Genomic DNA, 24,204 nt, shown 5'->3' with positions numbered 1-24,204 from the left:
CTTCCCATTTCTGTTGTATGCTGTGAATTGTATGTGTCCTTGTACTTTGTACATAATTTACATTTCCTGTGTTTTCTAGGCCCTGATGTTCGGAGAGACAAACCTGTAACAGGGGAACAAATAGAGACATTTGCCAACAAATTGGGTGAACAATGGAAGATTCTGGCTCCCTACTTGGAAATGAAAGACTCGGAAATTAGACAGATTGAGTGTGACAGTGAAGACATGAAGATGAGAGCCAGGCAGTTACTAGTTGCCTGGCAAGATCAAGAGGGAGTACATGCAACACCCGAGAACCTGATAAATGCACTGCACAAGTCTGGATTAAGTGACCTTGTAGAGAGTCTAACTAATGACAACGAGACAAATAGTTAGCTTATTTTTTTTATTAAAACTGATAAGATTTTGTTACCAAGCAGCATTTGATAAGAGGTCCACTGGTTTTGGTAAACAATAAACATTTTTATAACAGTTGTTGTACAGTTGGCTGGTGCTCCAAGAACAACAGAACACACATTGGCTCTTGATAACTGACCTCAGGGTTTTGGGAGGAGGGTGGAGTAGATTGGGAAAATGGCCAAAATTAAGTGACCTAGATCAAGGTCATGATATATTTTTGTTAAATAAATTAAATATATTCATAATGAAGTCAGTGATATTTAGGGGCATGATGTTTCCTAAAATACAATATGAAAATTAGTTTGTGCATGCCATTAGTTGTAAAATTTAACCTATTCTGAAACTCCCAGAATAAGACTTTCTGAAACCATATGACTGCTCTGGTCTCACTCATGCTTTAAAGCAGAGGATCAGCAAGCAATGGTCCATTCACCACCTGGTTTTGTAAGTAAAATTTATCAGCACACAGCTGTGCTGATTTTTTTAGGTGTTCTCTATGGCTTCTTTCCTGATACAACAGCAAAGTAGTTGCAACAAAGATATTACAGCCTGCAAAGCTTAAAACATTTACTATCTGGCCCACTACAGAAAATGTTTGCTGACCCACAACTTTAAAAGAAACGGGGTGAAGTCTAAAACCTAGTTCTTTTAGCCTTACAAAAATTATTTAACCTCTCAAGTCACTGAAATAGGGATGTATACCTCAGGGATTATTGTGAAGTTCAAAAGAGATGTAAATGAAAGTACCCTATAAATAGCAAAGAACTATGTAGTGATGGCTGGAGACAGAAGCATCTACTTTTCCTGATCCCATATATGCGTTACCATTTTGGGGTCTTAACCATCAGGTTACCATTGTTTCCTAAGTGCATATTACACTATAATTGTTCTTGCTTGGGCTTAACTTCACTAGCAATTCCCACAGTATGCAGCACAGCTCTCATACCAAAAGGGCCTCAGTGCTAGTGGTACAGCATATGAGGCATAGTCAGGAGTTAAGACATTTTCTTGCCTACTAAATCCTAAAATAGCCTCATTAGTTTAAAACAACACTAGTAGAAGTCCAATTTCTTACACTTAAAATATCTTTGGAATAATGCTTTTTTGGATCAAAGAAAATGGAATCAATTTTTTAATAATGACAGTTAAAATTTCACAATTCCATATAAGGCTTATATACTGTTCTAAACCTACCTCACCTGATCTCTATTAGCTACAGCATCCTGCAAATCAGAAAACCTAAATTTTAATTGCTAAATTATGTCATAAAATTTATTCAGGCCAAATAAGACAGTGAATTCAAAGAACTGCAATATAACAAGCATCACACTAATATATATATGAGAAACATCACAATTCTTAGTCTCATTTTCCCCCTTCTATTCTGCACCCTCCCCCAAAGCAGAGGAAGTAATGACTGCCAAAAATTAAAGGAATTAAAGATTAGCTGAAAAAGCTGTTTACAAATAAGTCCTTTACATGCTTATTTTTTACCCCTAGTGTTCTCAGATTATATCACACTGGCCATTATTCTTTAGGAATCTACTAGTTATCAGTGCTCTGCTCGGCAGTGCATTAAACGAGCATAAGCAAAGATGAGATTTCATGATAATCCCCAAAATTTAATTATAAATACCCAACTCAAAAAAAATCAGAGACCAATGAGGTAATCTATCATATCTAACAATCAAGGTTCCTCAGAAAAGACGAGGAACTAATTAGAATATATTAAACCTACCATACTGAAATACTGCATACTCTGATATTTCTACCTCCACTTTAAAAATTGATATTAGTGAAACACATGTGAAGATTTTGAGAACTGACAGGAGTATAAAAATAAACTGAGCCAAGGAACAGATCTGACTGATAACATTGCTGCATTCTGCATTCAAAGACCTCCACTGCTCTTAAACTTTGTATTTTTAAAACAGAATGCTAGCAAGGCAAAAGATCACGTTTTTAAATGGATGCTTAACAGCAGAGAAACTAACCAGGATTAACATCAGAACTTCAGCCAACTCAACAGACAAAAAGACTTGAGGTAAAAAACTGTTAATCCCTTTTTTTTATTAAATATCCCCATTTTCTAAAAATAAGCAACCAGAGCCTGTCAACATTTTTTAAGGTTGATTACTACAAAACCATTGCAAAGTTAAACATACAAACCATAGTACATCAGAGACACAGTAATAAATGTATAATCAAATGTACTATTGATCACAATTTATTTTTAAAGTCATGAACAGCCAGCAACAATCAGGCTGGACAAATACTTGATTGGACCCATGTTTCCATGGGATATGGACAGCAGCACTGAGATACAATGAGAACAATACTTCTTTTCCATCTTCCTAGCAAAATTTGTTAGATAAGGCAAAGGATGGACAGCTACTGAATTACCTGTGGTTTGAACCATGCAAGAACAACAAATAACAGAGTAATAGGTGTGCAATAAACATCTCATTGCTGAATCTTGAACTAAAAAAGGCAGGGAGAATTATCACAGAAGGTAATGGCTGAAAACCATTTCAACTCAGAATTTTTAAAAATTAATGGGAGAAATAAACTTTTAAAAATGTCTTCCTGCCACCTTTATTCAGGGCAGCACATTCCAAAGGCAATTTTTTCTGTAATTTTATAGGTTGATACAGAGTGGTCTCTTCTACCCTCTCTGTTTCACATGAGGGGAAATAAAACCACTTACATATCTTCCTCTAAAGTTCTGAATTATAAAAATGATCAACAAATAACATTTATTTCACACCTAAGCATAAATAGTTGAAATGAAGATTACTGTTCACTTTCCTCTTCCATTATTTCAACTCTGCGAGGCCCATAGAGTAAAACATAAGCTATATGCCAGTCTCCACCACCAGAAAGCCGCAAAATATCTTCTGGTGTTACGATGCTGACCTTATCATCATCAAACTTAATCCATTCATCTAAAGAACGAGAGAGGAAAATGAGATTAAAATCGTATACAATTTTTCCAGAGTTCCCCATCAAAAAAGGTACTAATTTTATGTACAGCAATATTCTGTCTACCATATCAGTAGTTCTCAAAGCACGACCCAGGAGTACTCAGGTTCAAGACCATTTCAGGAGTTCTATGAAGGTTACAACTGTTTTCATAACACCACTAAATCATTAAATGCCTTTCCCCCTATTCTCTCAAGTATGCTTTGGAATTTTCCAGAAGCTACATGATGTGTGATAAAGAGACGGAATACAGAAACAATCAGGAGTCTCCATCTCCTATTAAGCCAGACAAGAAGATTTACAAAAATGTAAATCAATACCATTTCTTGCTAATGTTTTCGTATTAGAAAATATTTTTATTTTAAAATGTTATTTATGTCATTTTTAAATAAATTTACCTGTCTGTTTTAATTTCTAGTAAATAAATTAATCCTTGTAAATAAAAGCTCTTTGGAAAGGTCTTCAATAATTAAGAATGTAAAGGGGTTCTGAGACTAAAAAGTATGAGAACCATTGTGCTAAAGAATTTACATTGAACAACCTGTTGAAATGTATGTAACAATTGACAAAATAATAGAATCTTTACCTTGTTTCCTTTTCACCCATGATACATAATGACCTGAAGAGCTAGACCTTCCCTGATGTGTCAGCACTGCTTGTAAATCATAGTATCCACAATTATTGGAGCCAATGTCTACAGAAAGATATAAATCCATTAATATTAGGCAAATAAACAGACATGTGCTTTCTACAGCCAGGTAACAAAAACAATTCTGAAGTTAAGCCTAGAGAAGCACATTGCTCCATTATTAGAATCCAGTTAAGACACAACTGTCCAATCAAAGTTAAGGCTTCAAGAAAGATGTTTTAAGAAATATAGTTGAGAGTTGGGTGGGTGGGCTGGAATGGGAGTAGGGGGGAGAAAACTGTACTTGAACAATGATTAAAATAAAAAAAAAAAGAAATATAGTATCGTTCATAAAAAACTATGCTCTAAGATTGATTTTTTATTGTATGTCACATAGAGATAAATTACTCCAGGAAACCTTTTTAAAAGCATAAAATCTAAAAGAAAGATGTGGCAAGACAGTAATTTTACCTTAAAACACACACACACAATACCTTGACTGAAATGAAGAATTCACTTACCATCAGCAAAAGAGAAAGGTTCATACTTAACTTCTTTCTGGGGACTACTCTTTGTGTCACTCTGAGGGAGAAAAAAGTAATTTTAAATCATGATATCAAAAATAAACTTTGCATTCTCAGTGAGTACCTGTTTCCCCAGTATGTGCAAGTAGGGAGTTTCTATGAAAACCTTCATAAGCCAAACTGGCATAAATAAACTGAAGAGGATACCCTTGCTTTCAGAAGTTCACATTACGCCATTTCACTTTTACAAAAAAACAAAAGATCTACATTAGAATGGTAATGGATTTTTTCGTAAAAGGAAAATTCCTCTTCAGATTTCTTTCAGTTAGCCAAAACAGGTAGGTTTTTCACAGAAGCAAAGGAACATAAAGCAAACTTTCAGAAAGCAGTGGATACTGTATTTATTTTCACAAATACTGTCTACAATCCAAAGCACTGAGGCAAAAAAAAAGACAAAATATGGTCTGCCTGACAAATGACTAAAATGATATAACTACAGTTAACAAATTTGGGTTGTACACTTGAACAACACACAATCTTGTATGTACAGTAACAACAGGCCCTCTGGTTAGAGGACCAAGGTAAACCACGGATGCTCGCGCGTACCAGTGAGACAGTAGTACAGATAAACAGTGCTCTAGAGCTGGAAGGGGAAACCCAATTCTGTCATTTTATTTTACCAAAATATGGTATTATCAAACCACATAAATAAAAAAATTTTAAGCTGCCTCAAAATACAGACATTAAATTACAGCAACTAAATCTATTAAGCCATGGCCACCTGCCCCTTTAGCTCAAATAAACTGAAGTATTTAATTCAGCAAATATTTACCTATATTAAAAGAGGCATGATTTACTACTTTAGACAAAGATCTTCGGGGGAACTCCCTGCATCAACCCACTTCCATATGCAACAACAAAAAAATTAAACAACCTTTCTAGGCATATGGGCACAAAGTTCTGAAAAACTATAAAGGTAACGAAGACAATACAAGCAGTTTAAAGATAGCTAAACAAGAATCCTATAACAAAAAAATACAATCAAGTTAACTATTCCTTTTTATACACAGACGGCCCTATTTATACAACAATAATGGGTTTGAACTGTGTGAGTCCACTTATACACATTTTGTTTTCCAACTGACCCACAGAGTTCAAACTAGCATTGCTCACTGTCAGCTGGCAGTTGGGAATCTGTGTGCAGAGAACCAACTTAAGTTACACATGCATTTCTGACTATATGGGTGGTCAACACCCCTAATCCCCACACTGTTCAAGGGTCAACTGTATATAATGTATAATGTAATAACTATAGCAACCACAAAGAGCTATGCAAAGAAATTCATTACATATATAAATCAAACTAGAATTCTATAAAAATGTTCAAGCAACCTACAAGAAGGCAAAAATGAAAATAGACAATAAATAGATTTGAACACTAACAAATCAATAATTACATTAAGTGTACATGATCTAAATATACCAATAAAAAGAGGTTAACAGAGTGGATTAAAAAACATGATCCAACTAGATACTATTTATAAGAAACTCTCTTCAAATATAACTGGAAAATTTAAAGTAAAATGATAGCAAAAGGTATATCATGTAATCATTAACAAAAAGAAAGCAGCAGTGGTGATATTAATATCAGATAAATTAGACTTCAGAGCAAAGGAAACTACCAGGGACAGAGAGGAATATTCCATTTTAATAAAAAGCTTCTTCAACCAAGAAGACAAAGCAATCCTAAATGTGTATGCACCAAGTAACAGCTACAAAACATGCAAAGCAAAAAGTGATAGAACAGAATAGAGAAACATACAAATCCACAATTTTACTTGAAGATTTTCACTACTCCTCCCTCAGTAACTGATAGAACTACACAGAAAAACAGCAAGCTTCCAGGAAAATGCAATACCACCATCAACCAGCTGGATCCAGTCATTATCTACAGAACATTCAACACCAGAAATATGCATTCTTTTCAAGCACCCATGGAATATACACCAAGATGGATCACACCCTGAGGCATCTAATGGAAACCTCAACAAATTTTTAAAAATTTAAATAACACGAGTATGTTCTCTCACTACAGTGGTACCAAACTAGAAAACAGAAACGTAATAGAAAAATTTCTTAATACTTGGAAACTAAGCAAGATACTTTAAAAAAATTCAAGATCAAAGGGACATACAAGGACAAAATACAAGGAACAGAATGAAAATAAAAGTACAGTATAATGAAATTTGTAGGGCACATTAAAAGCACTGCTGAGAAATTTATAGCTCTCAATACATACGTTAGAAAAGAGAAAAGTTTGAAATAAAAACTAAGTTCCTTTACCTTAAGAACCTACCCAAAGGAAGCAGAAGAAAGGAATAAGGTAGAAATTAATAAAATTACACACAGAAAAAAAATAAGAGAAAAAGCAATAAAACAAAGAGTCAGTTCTCTGAAGATCAATAAAACTGACAATCCTCTAGCAAAACAAAGAAAATAAAATGACACTAATTCCCAATATCAGGAACGAAATGGGAGAGAGAGCACTACACAACCTGCAGACATCAAAATAACAATAAAATGAATTCTAGAGACCACCCCATACATAAAATCGATAGGTTAGGTTAAATATATCAAGTCCATAAAAACACAAACTATAAAAAAGATTATTTAAGCAGCCCATAACTATAAGGAAAGTTGAATCTGTACTTTAAAAACTCCTGAAAAAGAAACCTCTAGGCCCACACTGTTTCACCATACATTTGAAGAATATGTATGGTTCTACCAAACATTTAAAGACAATTAACACCAATTCTACCCAATCTCTTTCCAAAAAGGAAAACAAGAAACAGCTAGTAAACAGTTCAGCAAAGTAGAAAATACAAGATCAACAATGAATAACCCAAAATAAAATTAAGAAAGCAATGCCATTGACAAAAGCATCAAGAAAAAATATACTTAGGAATAAATTTAACCAAAGTACAAGACTTGTACACTAAAATCTACAAAACATTGTTGAAAAAATTAAAGACCTAAATCAAATTCATGGATTGCAAAACTCCCCACCCTGACTGGTGTAGCTCAGTAGGTGTCCTGCAGACTAAAAGGTCACAGGTTGTATTCCCACTCAGGTCACCTCCCTGGGTTGCAAACCAGTTTCCCAGTTGGGGGCATGTGAGAAACAACTGACCAATGTTTTCTCCCTCTCTTTTTCCTTCCTTCCCCCCTTCTAAAATATACATAAAAAATCTTAAAAAATCAAATAGAACAGCACGACTCCCCAAAATGATCTAGATTTAATGCAATCCCTATCAAAATTTCAATTGTTTTTGAAAAAATGGATAATCTGATCCTAAAATAAATATGGAAATACAAGGGCTTCAGAAAAGCCAAAACAATTTTGAAAAGAACAGTTAGAAGGCTCATACTTTGCTACAGTCATTACAAAATTACACTAATGAAGACTGTGGTACTAGCGAAAGGACATAGAAACCCATGAAATAAAACTAAGATTCCAGAAATATACATCTATGACCAACTGACTCACTACAAGGGTTTCAAGACCATTCAATGGTCAAAAGAATAGACTTTTCAACAAACAATGCTGGGACAATTGGACATTCACATGTAATAGAATGAATCTGGACCTGTACCTCATTCCACATACAAAAATTAACCCAGAATGGATCAAAGACCTAAATGGAAAAACTAAAGCTATAAAAATTTTACAAAATACACATAATTCTTCATGGCCTTTGACTAGGCAATGGTTTTTTAGACATAAGACCAAAAGCAAGGGCAACCAGAGAAAAAAACATATTTAATTACATCAAAATTAAAAATTTTCCCTCTGCAAAATACACTGTTAAGAGGATAAAAAGGCAAAATTATAGGCTAGGAGAAAATATTTGGCAACCATATATACGACAAAGGACCAGTATCTAAAATGGAAAGAACTCTCAAAATTCAAGAGTAAAACCACAGCACAATTTGAAAATGTGTAGAAGACACGAAGAGACATTTCACCAGAGAGGATATAAAGATAAATATATGAAGACATGTTCAACATCATTAGCCATTAGGAAAATGCAAAGTAAAACCACAACAAAATATCACCACAAACCAATTCAAATGGCTAAATAAAGAAGCGACACCACCAAATTCAATGCAAGAAAAGGGGGATTACTCATATACTGCTGATAAAAACCTAGATTGGTACAGCCACTATGGAAAACATTTGACAGTTTCTTAAAAAAATAAAAATACAAGTACCATGCAATCTAGAAATTATATCGCTGGGTATTTATTCCACTTAAATGAAAATTTAGGTTTACAGTAAAACCGGTACATCAGTGCTATAGCAGAGTTATTCATAATAGACAAACTAGAAGCAATTCAGCTGCCTTTCAATGGGTGAATGGTTAAGCAAACTGGTGTATCTATGTCCACATGAAATACTTACTATTCAGCAATAAAAAAGAAGGAACTATTGCTACATGAAACAACCTAGATTAATCTCCAGAGAATTACACTGAGTGAGAAAGGTTAATCCCTAAGGTTACATAATGTATGATTCCATTTATATAACTTTCTTGAAATAACAAAATTATAGAACTGGAGAACAGGTTAGTGGTTGCTAGGAATTAAGGAGAGGGCAGGGCCAAAAGGAATGTGGGTTTGGCTATAAAGGGGCAGCAAAATCTGTGTGGTGATAGAAATGCACTGTATCTGGACTGCATCAATGTTAATATTGTCAGGATGGGCGGGGCAGGACAAAATGGCGGCTGAACTACAACCCGGAAAAGACGGCTGCCGTCAAACCAGGCGCGAAGAGAACCACCAATGATATGTTGCCACTTTGTTCAAAGGGGACCAATCCCCAGCTCCCACGAAGAGAGCCAACCAAAATAAAACCCCGCCACATTCCCTGCTCAGGGCGACTTCCTCGGCCCCACCGTGCAGACCTGGGAACCTCATCTGGGTGTGCAAACCCCAATAAAGCCCTATACTGCCTAACTTTGTGGCTGACTGGCATTTATTCCTCAGTGGAGCCTAAGAAAACCTTTCAAATATCCTGGTTGTGATAATGTACTGTAATTCTGCAAGATGTTACCACAGCAGAAACTTGAGTTAAAGGTACTCAGGATCTCTTTGTGTTATTTCTTATAACTGCATGTGATTTACTTCTTGTAATTATGATTCTACAATTATCTCAAAATAAAATTTAAATTTTAAAAAATTGCTTTACATACACAAATAGTAATCCACAGAAGAATTTAAAGTTTGATGTATTAGAGTACCACAAATGAAGATCTTTGTTACCAGGAAATGTCTTTTTCATTTGAAAAAAAAATCAACATATAATAATTTAGTTGTACTTTATCTGAACCAAAATACAATCTGTTAAATATAAAGTTGATACAGTTATAAGTGTAGGAGTTACAGGCATACCAGCAGCACTTACTAAAAAATACAACTAAGCAATTGCGGTGGACATAAATGAATCAGTATTCTGTACCACCACTTCCATCTAAAAAATGGAGTAACTTCATGCCTTCCAGGGAAAATAATAAAATACACTGATACTACTAGGCAAGATTTTATGTGTAATGCTTTGAGGAGATAAACAGAAAAGGAATCTAAGGAGCAAATTATAAGAAAAAAGAATACATTAAACTTATTCTACTATAAAGGACCCTTGCCATAACTAGAGTTCATTTTCTTATGCTAAAATACACCTAAAACTTTAAAGGCTTGCACCAATATGTTGAATTTGTATATGAGCTAAATAAAATATAGGCCATCCATTTTTTACAGTAAATTAACAATGCAAAGTAAATGTTGAAGATTAAAGATTAAAATGTTAGGATTAAAAAACAGCAATTAAGAACCTACTGTCTTTGTCTGCTGATTCACTTTTTTATCTTCCAGATCCTTGAATTTTGATCGAAAAGAGATCATTTTCTCTTGAAGTTCTGGTGTACACAGTTCGTACACATCCAACATAAGAGGAAATTTAACATCCTATATACAAGTCAGAAAAAAATAATGTGTAAACAGACTTACAAAGGTAGTTACTTAAAATATCACACATTTTTATTAACTTTTTAAAAGATTTTATTTATTTAAAGAGGGGGGAAGGGAGGGAGAAAGAAGGGGAGAGAAACAGATGTAAAAGAGATATATCAATCAGTTGCCTCTTGCACACCCACTCCCAGGCATTCGCCCTGACTGAGAATGTAACCAGCAACCTTTCACTTTGCAGGCCAGCACTCAATCCTCTGAGCCAGGCCAGCCAGGGCTCTATCACACTTTTTAAAGTAATGTTTTTATAATTCACTTAAAGTTGAAAATGAAATTTGTAAATCACTTAGAAATCTATGCAGTTGAAAATAACACAGTGCTCATTTTCAATCTGGTCCTAACTTTAAGGTAAGAAAAATTTTTAACTTTTCCATTAAACATTTTAACCCATGAAATTAACCACAGAGGAGTTACCAAAGTTTATATGAAGAAGACACATTTTAGAAATATTAGACCAGTTGCTATGAAAATAATGGAGACCTAAAACCAGCAATGACATGAACTTACAAATAGGGTCATTTTTTTACTGTAATTTGAAATACAACTTTACATAGAAACAATAGTGATATAGTTCAATAACGAACATTAATATATGAAGTTAACACTAGTAGACACTTCAACTACAATTAACCTTCAAATATAACACTAGGTATATATGAAAACAAACTATAAATTTCAGCTCAATAGGCTAGAACTATACATACCTCTCCCAAGGATCAGGGACAGTGGATATGAAGCAGAGCTACAGATCAATAAAACAGCTACATTGTACGGCTGGCTCCTACATCAACAGACTATAGCTTAAGTGTTCTTTGGGTGCCAATAACTTAACACTTCTTTCACCAGGAAGAAAAAAACTGCCTAGAACAGAGTGCAGGACAGATTTGATCTAGGGCAATGTTTCTGGGGACTAGAGGACATCCATGAGAATTATCTGGAAATCTCTTCAAAAATGTAACCTCAGGCCCAACTTAATCAGAATCTGGAGAAGTCAGGCATGTACATAAATTTAAAATAAAAAGAACAATAGATAATTCCAATACCCATCTTGGTTAACAACCACCAGTCTAATGTTAATAACTTTCCTATTTACAGTATTTCAAAGAAAATTTAGCTATCCCTAAAAGAAAAAAAAAAAAAAACAAAAACCAGCCCTGGCTGGCGTAGCTCAGTGGATTGAGTGCAGGCTGCGAACCAAAGTGTCCCAAGTTTGATTACCAGTTAGGGCACATGCCTGGGTTGCAGGCCACGCCCCCCAGCAACCTTGCATTGATATATATATATCTCTATCTCTCTCTCTCTCTCTCTCTCCCCCCCCCCCCCCCTCTAAAAATAAATAAATAAAATCTTAAAAAAAAAGATTAAAAAAAATTTAAAAAACTACTGTAAGGGATTGTCTTCAAAGAGTAATTTTTTATTACACTAAGAAGTTCATTACTGCCTTGGCTGGGTAATTCAGCTGGTTAGAGCACAGTTCCTACACAACAAGGTTGCAGGTTCGATCCCTGGTCAGGGCCCATGCAAGAATCAACCAATGAAGGCATACATAAGTGGAACAACAAATCAATGTTTCTCGCTCTCTAAATCATAAATTTAAAAAATGAAAAGTTCATTACTAACCTTAAGAACTTTAGCATTCACAGATTCTTTCTCTTTATAAAAAATCGAACCATCTGAATAGTCACAGTAAGCAGGCAGTCGGCTATCTTGGACTGAAAAGCAGACAATACAAGAAATTGTACTTATATGAAAGCACACAAGTTTTCCATTCCTTGATTTGGTTAAAACAAAGACTGAGCAACATTAATTAACTGAAAACCTTTTAATGAAATGGAATTCAATTTCAAAACATGCACAACTTATGATTTGATATACAAAGCATTTCTTTGCAATGTTGGAGACTGCTTGGTGATTTCTTCCTGAGTCGCTAAAAAAACAACCATAACGGAAGACCCGACATTAGTTTCTAAATTTTTTCAACAATATAAATCACACCTTTAACTCTTTAAAAATTAGCACTACTTCACAGACAGTGTATAAGGCCTGTCCAGGGAAAGTCACAACACTGTTAATATAACAAGAACAGTTTACATGACGCCAGTGTAACCTGGCAGCCAAGGAGAGTGGACTGGAATGCACATCCGCAAGCAATGATGAGTTCACTGTACTAGTCACTGGGGGTGGTAGACACCATTGAGTATGTATGTGTACTGTGCGGCTGGTGCATTATTCAAAATGACTGAGTAGAGAAAGGAATCTGCATCAAATTTTACATTAAGCTTGAACATTCCTCCACAGAAACTATCCAGATGATTCAGAAGGCTTTCCAGGACGATGCAATGAGTGCAGCACAAATAAAAGTGTGGCACAAATGCTTCAAAGATGGTGGAGATTCTTTTGAAAGTTATCCAGGTTCTGAAGGCCTGCAATAAGCAGAACACCTAGGAATGTTGAACCTTTTAGAGTCTGCAATTAACAAAGATCAGCAACAGTTTGAGAACTAGAAGCTGATCTGGGGATTCCAAAAACTACTGTGTCCAAGATTTTGACGCAGAATCTGGCATGAAACGTGTCGTAGCAAAATTCACTCCATGGCTTCTGCTACCAGAGCAGAAGGAACACCGTGCTGCAGTTACTAATGACTTGATTCAAACCACCTATCAATGAACCAGGTTTCCTCAAGGAGGTCATAACTAGGGATGAATAGTGTGGGTCTATAGCTATGATCCAGAAACCAAGGTCTAGTTATCCCAATGGCAGTCACCTGGTTCTCCACGGCCAAGGAAGGCCCAGCAAAGTCACAGCAAGACCTAGACCATGTTAACTGTGTTTTTTGATTGGGAAGGTGTTGTCTATCACTAGTATGCCCCTCCAGACCAAACAGTTAATAAGGAGTGCTGCTCAATGTAGGATGAGAGCTGCATATGACGAAAATTGCTACAGCTATGGGCAACTGGTGACTGGCAGCTTCATCACAACGTACCCACTCATGCATCACATCTCATGCAGAGTGTTTTGGCAAAGTATCAAATCACCCAGTTGACTCAGCCCTTCTACAGCCCAGATTTGATGCCCTGCAACTTCTGTTTTTCCCCAAAACTAAAATCACCTTTGTAGGGAAAAAATTTCAGACCATTGATGAGACTCAGGGAAATATAACTGGGAAGTTGGGTGCAATTCCAATAAAGGATTTTACAGAGTGTTTTGAACGGTGGAAATAACTCTGGAAGAACTGTGTGAGGTTCCAAGGTGCCTACTTTAAAGGGGACTGAGGTGTCATTGTCCTATGTACAATGTTTCTTGTATCTTATATCTTCTTCAATAAATGTCTCTATTTTTCATAGTACATGGCTGGATACTTTCTGGGCAGACCTCATACATCAGTGGGTTTATATACCATTGAGAAATAATCTATATGAAGACAATGTTGGAACACTTTTATCTTTAGATATGGTTCAGTTCTTTTTTTTAATATTCTATGTATTTTCAGAGAGGGGGAAGGGAAGGAGAAAGATGGACAGAAACAGTGATGTGAGAAATATCAATCAGTTGCTTCTCATACGCACCCTGACCTGGAACCAAACCCACAACCTAGAAATATGCCTTGACCGGGAATCAAACTGGTGACCTTTTGCTCTGTGGAACAAAGTCCAACCAACTGAGCCATACAGGTCAGGGCTATGATTCAGTTCTTAAAGGGCATCAGACAGCATCAAAAAATTTACTCTGGTGTGAACTCACTGGAATATAAGCATAAATAATGCTTAAAGTTTTTTAATTATGACCCAAATGTGACTCAGATTCTGAGAGTCTATATTGCTTATTATATAACATAAGATAGCCTTTTATGGTATTCCCTACTCATGGTTTATTAGAATATTCATATTACAGAAAAATTAAGAGAATGCAGGAAATCCTAGTTCTTTACACTTGATGTATAAAAGCCTTGCAGAACCAATCAGTTATTATTAAATTTGAGAAAAGTCATAACAAAAAAACCCTCTGTTAATCTAGTGTTGGCCATTATATATATCTTCATAAATATGTCTGCCTTTCTACTCCTGACAACAAATTATTTTATATATCAATCTAATTCCTGCCCCAGTTCACTGCCTATCCTTTAAAAGGATGTGCACATTCCCCAAATCACATCAAATTAGTAAACTGGCAAGCAAATCCATTATATTTTATCAATCTGCTCACTACAGTGCCTTCTTTAGTATATCACTGGGCAAAGAGTACTAACTGAATAATGAAAGAAGCAAGTGCTAGATCTGGCTTTGCCATAAACCAAATTAAGTCACTAAGTTCTAGAGCCTCAGCTGCAATACTAGTGCAATGGCAGGTGGAATGGACTATATGGCCTGATCTTCACAATCCCAGTTTATACCTCAGAATTATTAACATATCCCCACTATTATACCCTCAGAGTCCCCCTGAAAGCCTCCGGCCTCATTTTCGTCAACCAATCAATACACAACCTTATTTTATGGGTGTTTCTCTATAATGACACCTTACTTCACATACACTGTTATTTGTTAACAGGGTACTTACACGCAGCTACACTGAAACACCCCTGAATAAAACTTATCTAAGAAACTTAATTTTCTCCTTAAGGTATGTCACAGCTCTCTTGCACTTAAAACATCAGATAGCACTTAAGCACTATGCCTGTAGGCCATTTTAAACAGCAAAATCAACAAGCACAAAACTGCAAAAATATGAGACTATCAAATGACTACAAGAAGGTCACTTGTTTCTAGTGTGAGAGCTGAAACAAGAAAGAGCATCACCTAACTGGACCTGGACCTCAGGTGAAATAATGTGTGCCAGCTGACTCAAAACTTCTGCCACACTAGCCTTGGGCAGGTGGCTCAGCTATTTGAGCATTATCCTACATACCAGAAGGCTGCGGACTCAACTCCCAGTCAGGTTTCACGTTCAATCGTGGGAGGCAACCGATCAGTGGTTCTCTCACATCAGTGTTTCTTTCTTTCTCTCCCCCCCCAAACTTTCTTTGTCTCTAAAACTCAAAAAACATACCCTCAGGTAAGGATAAAAATAAAATAAATTTTTGCCACACTAGGCATGTCTTCAAATGGCCATGAAAACACCACAAGTATTGATGATGAGCTACAAATGAATTTTAGCAAGTAGGTGCATTTGCAAATACAGAGTCCAAAAATAAAAAGGACTGACTCTAATTGTTCTTACCAATTTAAGTCCTGTAAAAAGATACTTGACTTCTTGATTGATAAAACAGCTAAGCTGAAGCTGACTTTCCTTTCCTTTAGTGACTTCTTCTTCTTCAGATTCTGTACATTTCATGCTTTGCAAAATAAGATAAGGAATATGCTAACAGACATTCAATTTATTATATAATCTTGAATAAACTATCATAATGCTGTTAAAGTTAACAGTATCGTTCCTCAGTATTAAAAAACATTTTGGTCTTCCAATAGAGATTTATTTCAACATATTTAAAAATGCCCATTCACTTACCAACAACAATGAGCAATAAATGTATGAAAAGCATAAACATTAAACAAACTTATATTTTCTTAAAATGGTCTTAACACAAAGATATATAAAGAGAAATCGTTTCTAAGTTTCTATCCATCACCTAGAAAATAATATTTTCCTAAATTCATGTTTTATAAATTGTTTCCATCTCGTTTATTTAACTGAGGCACTCTATTTCATACAATTAAAAATTCTTTTTTTTAAGATTTTATTTATTTATTTATTTTTTAGAGAGGGAAGGGAGGGAGAAAGAGAGAGAGAGAAACATCAATGTGCGGTTGCTGGGGGCCATGGCCTGCAATCCAGGTATGTGCCCTGACTGTGAATTGAACCTGTGACACTTTGGTTCACAGTCCACGCTTAATCCACTGAGCTACACCAGCCAGGGGGTAAGAATTAATCCTCCTGAGGAAAATTAATGAAGTGGACTCCACAAAAGATGTTCTTAGGGGACTTCTGGCCAAGATGGAGGTGTAGATAGATACATTTTGCTTCCTTGCACAACCAAAAGAAGGACAACAACAAATTTAAAGATAAAAAGTAACTACAACTGCCAGAAAATTGAACTGTATGGAAGTTCAACAACCAAGGAGTTTTGACACATTCATTCAGACTGGAAGGAGGGGCGGAGTCAAGCAGCTGGGGCAGACAGGACACCCAGCAAGGCAGCGGCTGGCAGGCAGGGTGGTCCCACACTTGTGTGTGGGTAACCAGATAACTGGGACAAACAACTGGGGAGCGAGACAGACCAACAGACCATACAACCCAGGGCTCCACACAACCCAGGGTTCCAGCACAGAAAAATAAAGCCTCAAAACCTTTGGCTGTAAAAACCTGTGAGAGTTTCGGTGGCAAGAGAAACTCCCAGCCTTATGAAGAGTTCATTGAAGAGACCCACAGGGTTCTAGAAGGTACACAAACTCACCCACCTGGGAATCAGCACCTGAAGGGCCCAATTTGCTTGTGGGTAGCCAGGGAAGTGACTGAAAGTTCCCAAGAGCTGAGCAAATGGCCCTTCACTGTTACCTCTTAGTCCCTTCCCCAAATACTGCACCACAACACAGCAAAGTGGGTTTCCCCACCCTGGTGAATATCTAAGGCCCCACCCCTTACTACATAACAGGAGAATGAGACAAAAAATACAGCTCAAATGAAATAACAGATCAAAGCTCCAAAAATAGAACTAAGGGATAGTTCTATTTGGGACTAGCCAATCTATCCCAAGGGATAGGCCAATGAAGGGATAGCCAATCTATCAGATGCACAGTTCAAAACACTGGTAATCAGGATGCTCACAGAAATAGTTCAGTATGGTCACAAAATTGAGGAAAAAGTAAAGGCTATACAAAGTGAAATAAAGGAAAATGTACAGGGGATAAACAGTGAAGGGAAGAAAATCAGGACCCAAATCAATTATTTGGAGAAGGGAGAAATAAACATTCAACCAGAACAGAATGAAGAAACAAGAATTCAAAAAAATGAGAGGCTTAGGAACCTCCAAGACAACTTTAAACATTACCACATCTGAATCATGAAGGAAAATTTCCCCAATCTGGCAAAGGAAATAGACTTCCAGGAAGTTCAGGAAGCTCAGAAAATCCCAGAGAAGTTGGACGCAAGGAGGAATATACCAAGGCACATCATAATTACATTACCCAATATTAAAGACAAGGAGAGAATCTTAAAAGCAGCAAGAGAAAAGGAGACAGTTACCTACAAAGGAGTTCCCATGAAACTATGAGCTTATTTCTCAAAAGAAACCATGCTGGTAAGAAGGGGCTAGAAAGAAGTATTCAAAGTCATGAAAGGCAAGGACCTACATCCAAGATTACTCTATCCAGCAAAGCTTTCATTTAGAATAGAAGGGCAGATAAAGTGCTTCCTAGATAAGGTAAAATTAAAGGACTTCATCATCACCAAGCCCTTATTATATGAAATGTTAAAGGGACTTATCTAAGAAAAAGAGGAAGATCAAAAACTATGAACAGTAAAAATGACAATAAATTCACAACTATCAACTACTGAACCTAAAAAAAAACAAACTAGGCAAACAACTAGAATAGGAACAGAATCACAGAAATGGGGATCATATGGAGGTTATCAGTGAGGAGGGGGAGGGAGAAGAATGAGGGAAAAGGTACAGGGAATAAGAAGAATAGATGGTAGGTACAAAATAGACAGAGGGAGGTTAAGAACAGCATAGGAAGCAATGGAGAAGCCAAAGAACTATGTACCACCTATGGACATGAACCAAGCAGGGGAATAAGGGTGGAAGGTGGGATGCAGAGCAGAGGGGAATAAAGGGGGCAGGGGTGAATGGGACAACTATAATAGCATAATCAATAAAATATGTTTTTTAAAAAAGATGTTCTTAGGAAACAATGTTGAATATCCTTAAAGTATAGAGTTACCTAAACTTCAAGATAACTCCATGGGTATATTTTTCCAAATTTCTAATTCCTATGATATTGGTTAGACATAAAAACCTCTGAAGAATTTTTCTTCATATCCCACCCACCATTCCCATCAGTTAACATTATTTATATCAATTTACTTCATTCACTTCTAATAAGTTATGAGTAGTTTATACATATCTTGGCTCATAAGGATACGTCGTTTCAAACTCAACTCCAAAGAACTGATCAATTAAACTTTTCTTTTTAGAAGGTGTCAATGCTGATGCAGATGAAGAATCTGTCTGCAAAGATTAAAATAGAAATGCCTATTTTATATTATGTAATTATATTTCCTCCCACACAATCCATTTTAGTGAAACATATTTAAGCTTTTTAAAATGTAATCCCTTTCTGTAAAATCCTTCTGCAGTTCAAAAAACATTATGAAAAACTACAGATGCTCAGTAATATCAATTAAGTTTAATAAAAATACATTAATTCAAGTGTCAAATGCAAGCTTTCAAATTCCAACTACAGATTGAACATCTAAAGTATGCAAGTACATACCTATCTATTAAGATGAATTTATTTCAAGCCTTTGGGGTGGGGATGAATCAAAGTATAATGAAAATCAATAATCACAAATATATTCCCATTACCTCTTTAACAGAATCATCCTCTATGGCTTCCAATTTCTGTTGCAATACTCGCATCATTTGTATCCAACATTCATTAGCATCCTGTAATTTTAAAAGCAACACAGTAAATAATCCTGGCTATGACAGTGTTTGGTCTACAGAATCCTTCCAAAATAATTAGTGTCCTTAGGGAAGGAGAAGAAAGCTAATTTTTTTCTTCAAAAATATTAAGCCAATGTTGATCTTTTATGATCTTCAAAACAAAGGAATTCCAAAAACAGTTCTTTTCATTCATTCAAGAGATGTTTTTATGGTAGAACTGTATACTTAAAATCTATATAATTTTATTAACCAATGTGACCCCAATAAATTTAATTAAAATAAAGAGATGTTTACTGAGCTCCTGATTATGCTAAACACTGTTCTGGACACTAGGAATACACAGCAGTAAACAAAATAGAAAGGTCCTAATGGGAAACCTAGATAAACAAAATATAACATAAATTCAAGTAAAGAGAATGGTAGTAAAGGGGTAAAGAAGGCAATATGGGAACAGAATGACTGGGAGAAGGCAAAGTGTGCTACTTCAATAGAATAATCAAGGAGAACCTGTCTGATGCCTCAACATCTGAGCCATGAGACCTGAAGGTCAGGAGGAAAGTGAAAGTCATGTACTGAGAGCTGAAGGAACAAGAGCAAAGACCCTGGCTGCCCTCCTTGGGGCATGCCCACTCGTCTTCTTTTCATGTGAATTTTCTTCCTCCTAAACTCTAAGGGTCCCCATGAGACTTGCAGCCAGGGGAGCAACAGGCAGTGGCAGCTCATCCTGGGCTAACCCCCTGAACCTGCGCCAGGGCTCTTTCTTCACTGCCTTTCCAGTGGTCTGCCAGCAGCCCCGCCATGGCTCACTTCTTTCCTACGTCTCTAGACAGACAAAGCAGCCCCGTCTAGGCAGGCTCTCCTGTTGCTTCTTCTATCCTGAACCCTTCCTTGTTTCACTGTCCCCAGCTATAATAAATGTAATCTCAAAATTTACAAAAAAAAAGCAAAGGTCCTGCAGAAAGAGGATTTTTGGAGGGTTTAAAAAATAGCAAGGAAGCCAGTACCTGGAGAGAGGTGAGCAAAAAGGACAGTGACACAGGATAAATTCAAAAAAGTAGCCAGAGGCTAATGATTTAGGATTATTTAGGACTTAAATTATTTAGGGACAGAAAATCATTAGGAAGTATTGAACAGGGACCAACATCATCTTATTTACATTTTAAAAGGGGTTTGGGAGCTATACAGAGAAACACTGCAAAGAAACACCAGCAAACAAGATGATCAGTTAACAGACTATTGCACCACTCCAGGCAATGTATAACAGTGGTTTGAACTAGAGAGGACTGATATTTGTATTTCCAAATAAACTTCAATAAGTATGGTAAGTGCAGAGAACCTAAGTGTTACGTTTACAAAATGAAACCAAGAGCCTTGCCCTGATTACCTGTTGAAGATACTGTCCTTGTTCGCCCTTCTCTGCAAACTGTGGAAAAGCCATGTGCAAAAACTGCAGTAGAATAATAGGTGGAATACTAGAAGAAGTTTTATCCATGGAATCAAACAAATCTCTAAGGGCTTAAAAACAAAGCAAACAGTACCTTAGTAAAACAGTGGCATATTTAACACATGTTATTATAAATTAAATCTCAATTACCATAAAAAACTGCTTAATAACTGTTTTGTATACATCTATTCCTTTTGTAATTGTTAGATTCCTAATAAGAAATACACGTGTTGTTCAAACTAAAGGAACTCCCCAGACTTCACAACGAAATCACTAGCCGTGCACAATTCTGAGCCTGAACCCTCTCTCTGCCAGGCGTCGTCATCTTAAAACAACTCTACAGTAGGCAATTTTGGCTCAATTGTCAAAATGTAAATAGTCTGTCCTCAGGTAAGAATGAAAAATAAACAAACAAATAAATAATGTCTGTATTTTAGAGTACTATTATCAATGTTAAATCCCCAGATTTTAAAGCTCATTCTATGGTTATGAATGTCCTAATCCTTAGGAAATACGTACTGAAGTATTCAGAAATAAAAGACATGACGTGTGCAACTTACTCTCAAATGGTTCAGAAAAAAAGAATATGCATTACAGAGAACGATGAACCCGACATGACAAAAAAACTTGTAATTGGTGAATTATTGGAATTTTTCTGTGAATTTAAATTTAGTTCAAAATAAAAAAGTTTAGCCCTGGCTCAGTCGTTTAGAGCACCCTCCCAATACGCCAAGGTTGCAGGTTCAATCTCTGGTCAGGGCACATACAAGAAGCAATAAATGAATGCACAGATCAGTGGAACAATCTATGCATTCTCTCTCTCCCTTCCTAAAAATCAATTTAAAAAAAATGTTTAAAAAAATAAAATAAAGTTAAAAAAGTCAAGAAGCAAAAAATAACTATCCCATCAATACTAGAAGCCTTCTATAAGACACTGGAAAAGTTGTTGAAAATTCTGAATTACTCTTAGATACATAAGCAATCAAATGAACTAGATATAAATGATATTTTCTTATTAAAAACTTCACTTCAAAAAATAAATCTCCTTTTAGGAAGAAAGGTTAGAGGAAATCTCTGACTCCAAATGACACAAAGAAACTCACTGTTTATAGTACTAAAAATCAATAGTTGACCACAGTAAGATACTACTTCAGATGCCTGGAGTGGCTATAATCAAGGACAAAAAACATCCACATTATTGAGATATCAAGTATACTGAGAAACTGCAACACTCATACATGCTGAAAGGTATGTAAAATGATGCTCCTGCTTTAGAAAATAGCCTGGCAGTTCCTCAAAAGGTTAAATATAGTTACTATATAACCCAGCAATTCACTCTTAGAGATTTACCCAAGAGAAATGACAACATATGTCCACACAAAGACTTGTTCACAGAATGTTCAGCAATACTTGTAATGGTCAAAAAGCAGAAACCCCCCAAATGTTTTTCAATGATGAAAGGATAAATGAAATGTAGTGCATCCAATCAATAGAATCTTATTCAGCAATAATAAAAAGGGATAAAGTACTGCTACATGCTATAATGTGGATGAACCTTGAAAACATTCTAGGAGAAAAGAAGCCAGTCAAAAAAAGACCACAAATTATAATCCCATTTATACCAAAAGTCTGGAACAGACAAATCTCTAGAGACTGACAGCTGATTAGCAGTTGCATGGGGCTGGGAGTGATGAAGGAAAACAAGCTGACTGCTACAAGGTAGAGTTTCTTTCTGGAATGCTCAAAATATTCTAAAATTGATTCTGCTGATGATTGCAAAACTCTATGAATACACTAAAAAACAATGAATTATATACTTTAAATGGGTGAACTGCATGGTATATGCATAGCTCAATAAAGCTGCCACAAAAAACAAACAAACAAACAAACAAAGCATACCTATAAAAACTTTATCAACCTAACCCCATGATTTAAGAGGGTACTCATTTTGTCAAAATGCCCCAAAATGAGACAAGGGGATACATGGTCTCATGTAATGAAAAAGTAAGTTATTTCTATCCCTTAAGAATTTCTATTGCTCCTCATTCCTAATACTCCACTTACACTAATACCCACTAAGACTCTCTTTTATTAATGATTTCATCAAGTATAACAAAACCTATTTCTGGATATCCCCCAAAATATATTTTATTAATAGAATCTGAAGTCAAAATTATAATTTAACCCAAATATTCTTTCTCAAAAAGGACACACATCGCTGGTTTATAATTTAAATAAAATCAGTCCCAAGTAGTTTACAGTAAGTAGTCCAACTTTAACGAGGTGATGTTTTACAAAACACATTTTGTAAATTGAAAGGTACTAACAAACTGTGAGTGAAAAATAACATTTAGTGAATACTATGCTCTTTCTTGAGAAGTATGTATTTTTAAGATGCTCACCTGCAGTAATATACTGTGCCGAAGCCATTTCCCCTGAAGCTCTCAAGGCACCAGCATACCTAGGGACATTAAGGCAGAATTAAGTAACAGGATTCAGTTCCTGACACTCAAATGGGAAGAAACAAATTAAAAGGACTTATTATGACATCCTCAACTGCAAGTTTCTCAGAGTTGCCCCCACCTTTCTATTTTTGCCTCTTCTGGTCTTATTTCTCTAACCATAAGGGCAAAACAAACAAACAAAAAAATTAAAAAAGAGAAAGAGAATGCTAAAATAAGGGGAAATTAAATGAATGAAGCCACTTTAAATTCATTCCCCTTGCCTAACTCATCTATACCAAAAATTTTCTGAAGAGAGTGTAAAATAAAAGGTATAGATTAACTGGCCACTGATTACAAAAAAATAAAATACAACTTCAAAAACATTAAGAAAAAAGGAATTAGATCAAAAATATTAAATCAAAATCATTCACCTACATTCAGCACTAACTAGTCACTTAAATTTCAAGTCAGTTTGCTCACCTATAAAATGAGGGTTTTCTATTAAATGATTTCTAAGTGTACTTTCAGCTTTACGATTCTCAGTTAATTTACAATAATACAAAGGACTTGCCATCCCAAGGAAATATTCAAACCACATTATTTACTAATATGTCTTATGACAAAAGATCAGAAATTATCATTCAGGTAATATTCCAACATTGGGGGCAGGAGAAAGACTGCATATTCACTATGATCAAAACTATGCTTACATATTACACACCCACTACAATGAAAAACGGTGATACCCCCAAGATTGGCAAGAATGTGGAGCAATCAGAACTATTGATACAGTCAATACATGGATGAATCTCAAAAATCATTCTGAGTGAACTAGGCCAAGCCAAAAAAAACAAAAGTACATTCTGTACAATTTTAGAACACACAAAGCTATAGGAGATCAACAGCATCTCAGGGATTTGGGCAGTGGGAGAGGATGAGGACTGACTGGAAAAGATTCAAGAAAACTTTCTGGGATGGTGGAAATGTTCTATAATTTGATTATGAAAAGGGTTACAGAGAATTCATATTTGTCAAAACTT

The 24,204-nt window shown here is 35.7% G+C and overlaps 2 protein-coding genes and 1 long non-coding RNA gene across 3 annotated transcripts in view; 2 read left to right on the top strand and 1 right to left on the bottom strand.

The window, feature by feature from the left end:
- Window positions 1-471, top strand: part of THOC1 (THO complex 1) — a 49,245-nt gene extending 48,774 nt beyond the window's left edge. Inside the window, exon 21 of the mRNA XM_028523918.2 lies at window positions 80-471. Coding sequence (XP_028379719.1) covers window positions 80-375 — 296 coding nt within the window. The 3' untranslated portion in view covers window positions 376-471. The remainder of the gene's footprint in view (window positions 1-79) is intronic.
- A 1,978-nt stretch (window positions 472-2,449) lies between these two features.
- USP14 (ubiquitin specific peptidase 14) overlaps window positions 2,450-24,204 on the bottom strand; it is a 55,524-nt gene continuing 33,769 nt past the window's right edge. The window contains 11 exon segments of the mRNA XM_028524145.2: window positions 2,450-3,344; window positions 3,968-4,075; window positions 4,531-4,591; window positions 10,429-10,557; window positions 12,238-12,323; window positions 12,437-12,536; window positions 15,817-15,946; window positions 18,753-18,838; window positions 19,196-19,276; window positions 20,661-20,791; window positions 23,123-23,181. Of these exon segments, the coding sequence (XP_028379946.1) occupies window positions 3,193-3,344; window positions 3,968-4,075; window positions 4,531-4,591; window positions 10,429-10,557; window positions 12,238-12,323; window positions 12,437-12,536; window positions 15,817-15,946; window positions 18,753-18,838; window positions 19,196-19,276; window positions 20,661-20,791; window positions 23,123-23,181 (1,123 nt within the window). The 3' untranslated portion in view covers window positions 2,450-3,192.
- LOC118496703 lies at window positions 4,904-20,233 on the top strand. The gene is made up of 3 exons (XR_004899262.1): window positions 4,904-5,045; window positions 14,139-14,143; window positions 20,221-20,233. It is a non-coding gene; the product is annotated as an uncharacterized LOC118496703 (long non-coding RNA).

This window comes from Phyllostomus discolor, chromosome 9 (genome assembly GCF_004126475.2).
Source record: "Phyllostomus discolor isolate MPI-MPIP mPhyDis1 chromosome 9, mPhyDis1.pri.v3, whole genome shotgun sequence".
Taxonomy (NCBI): Eukaryota; Metazoa; Chordata; class Mammalia; order Chiroptera; family Phyllostomidae; genus Phyllostomus; species Phyllostomus discolor.
Note: the sequence above shows the minus strand (reverse complement) of the source record. Positions and strands in the feature narration are given on the sequence as shown.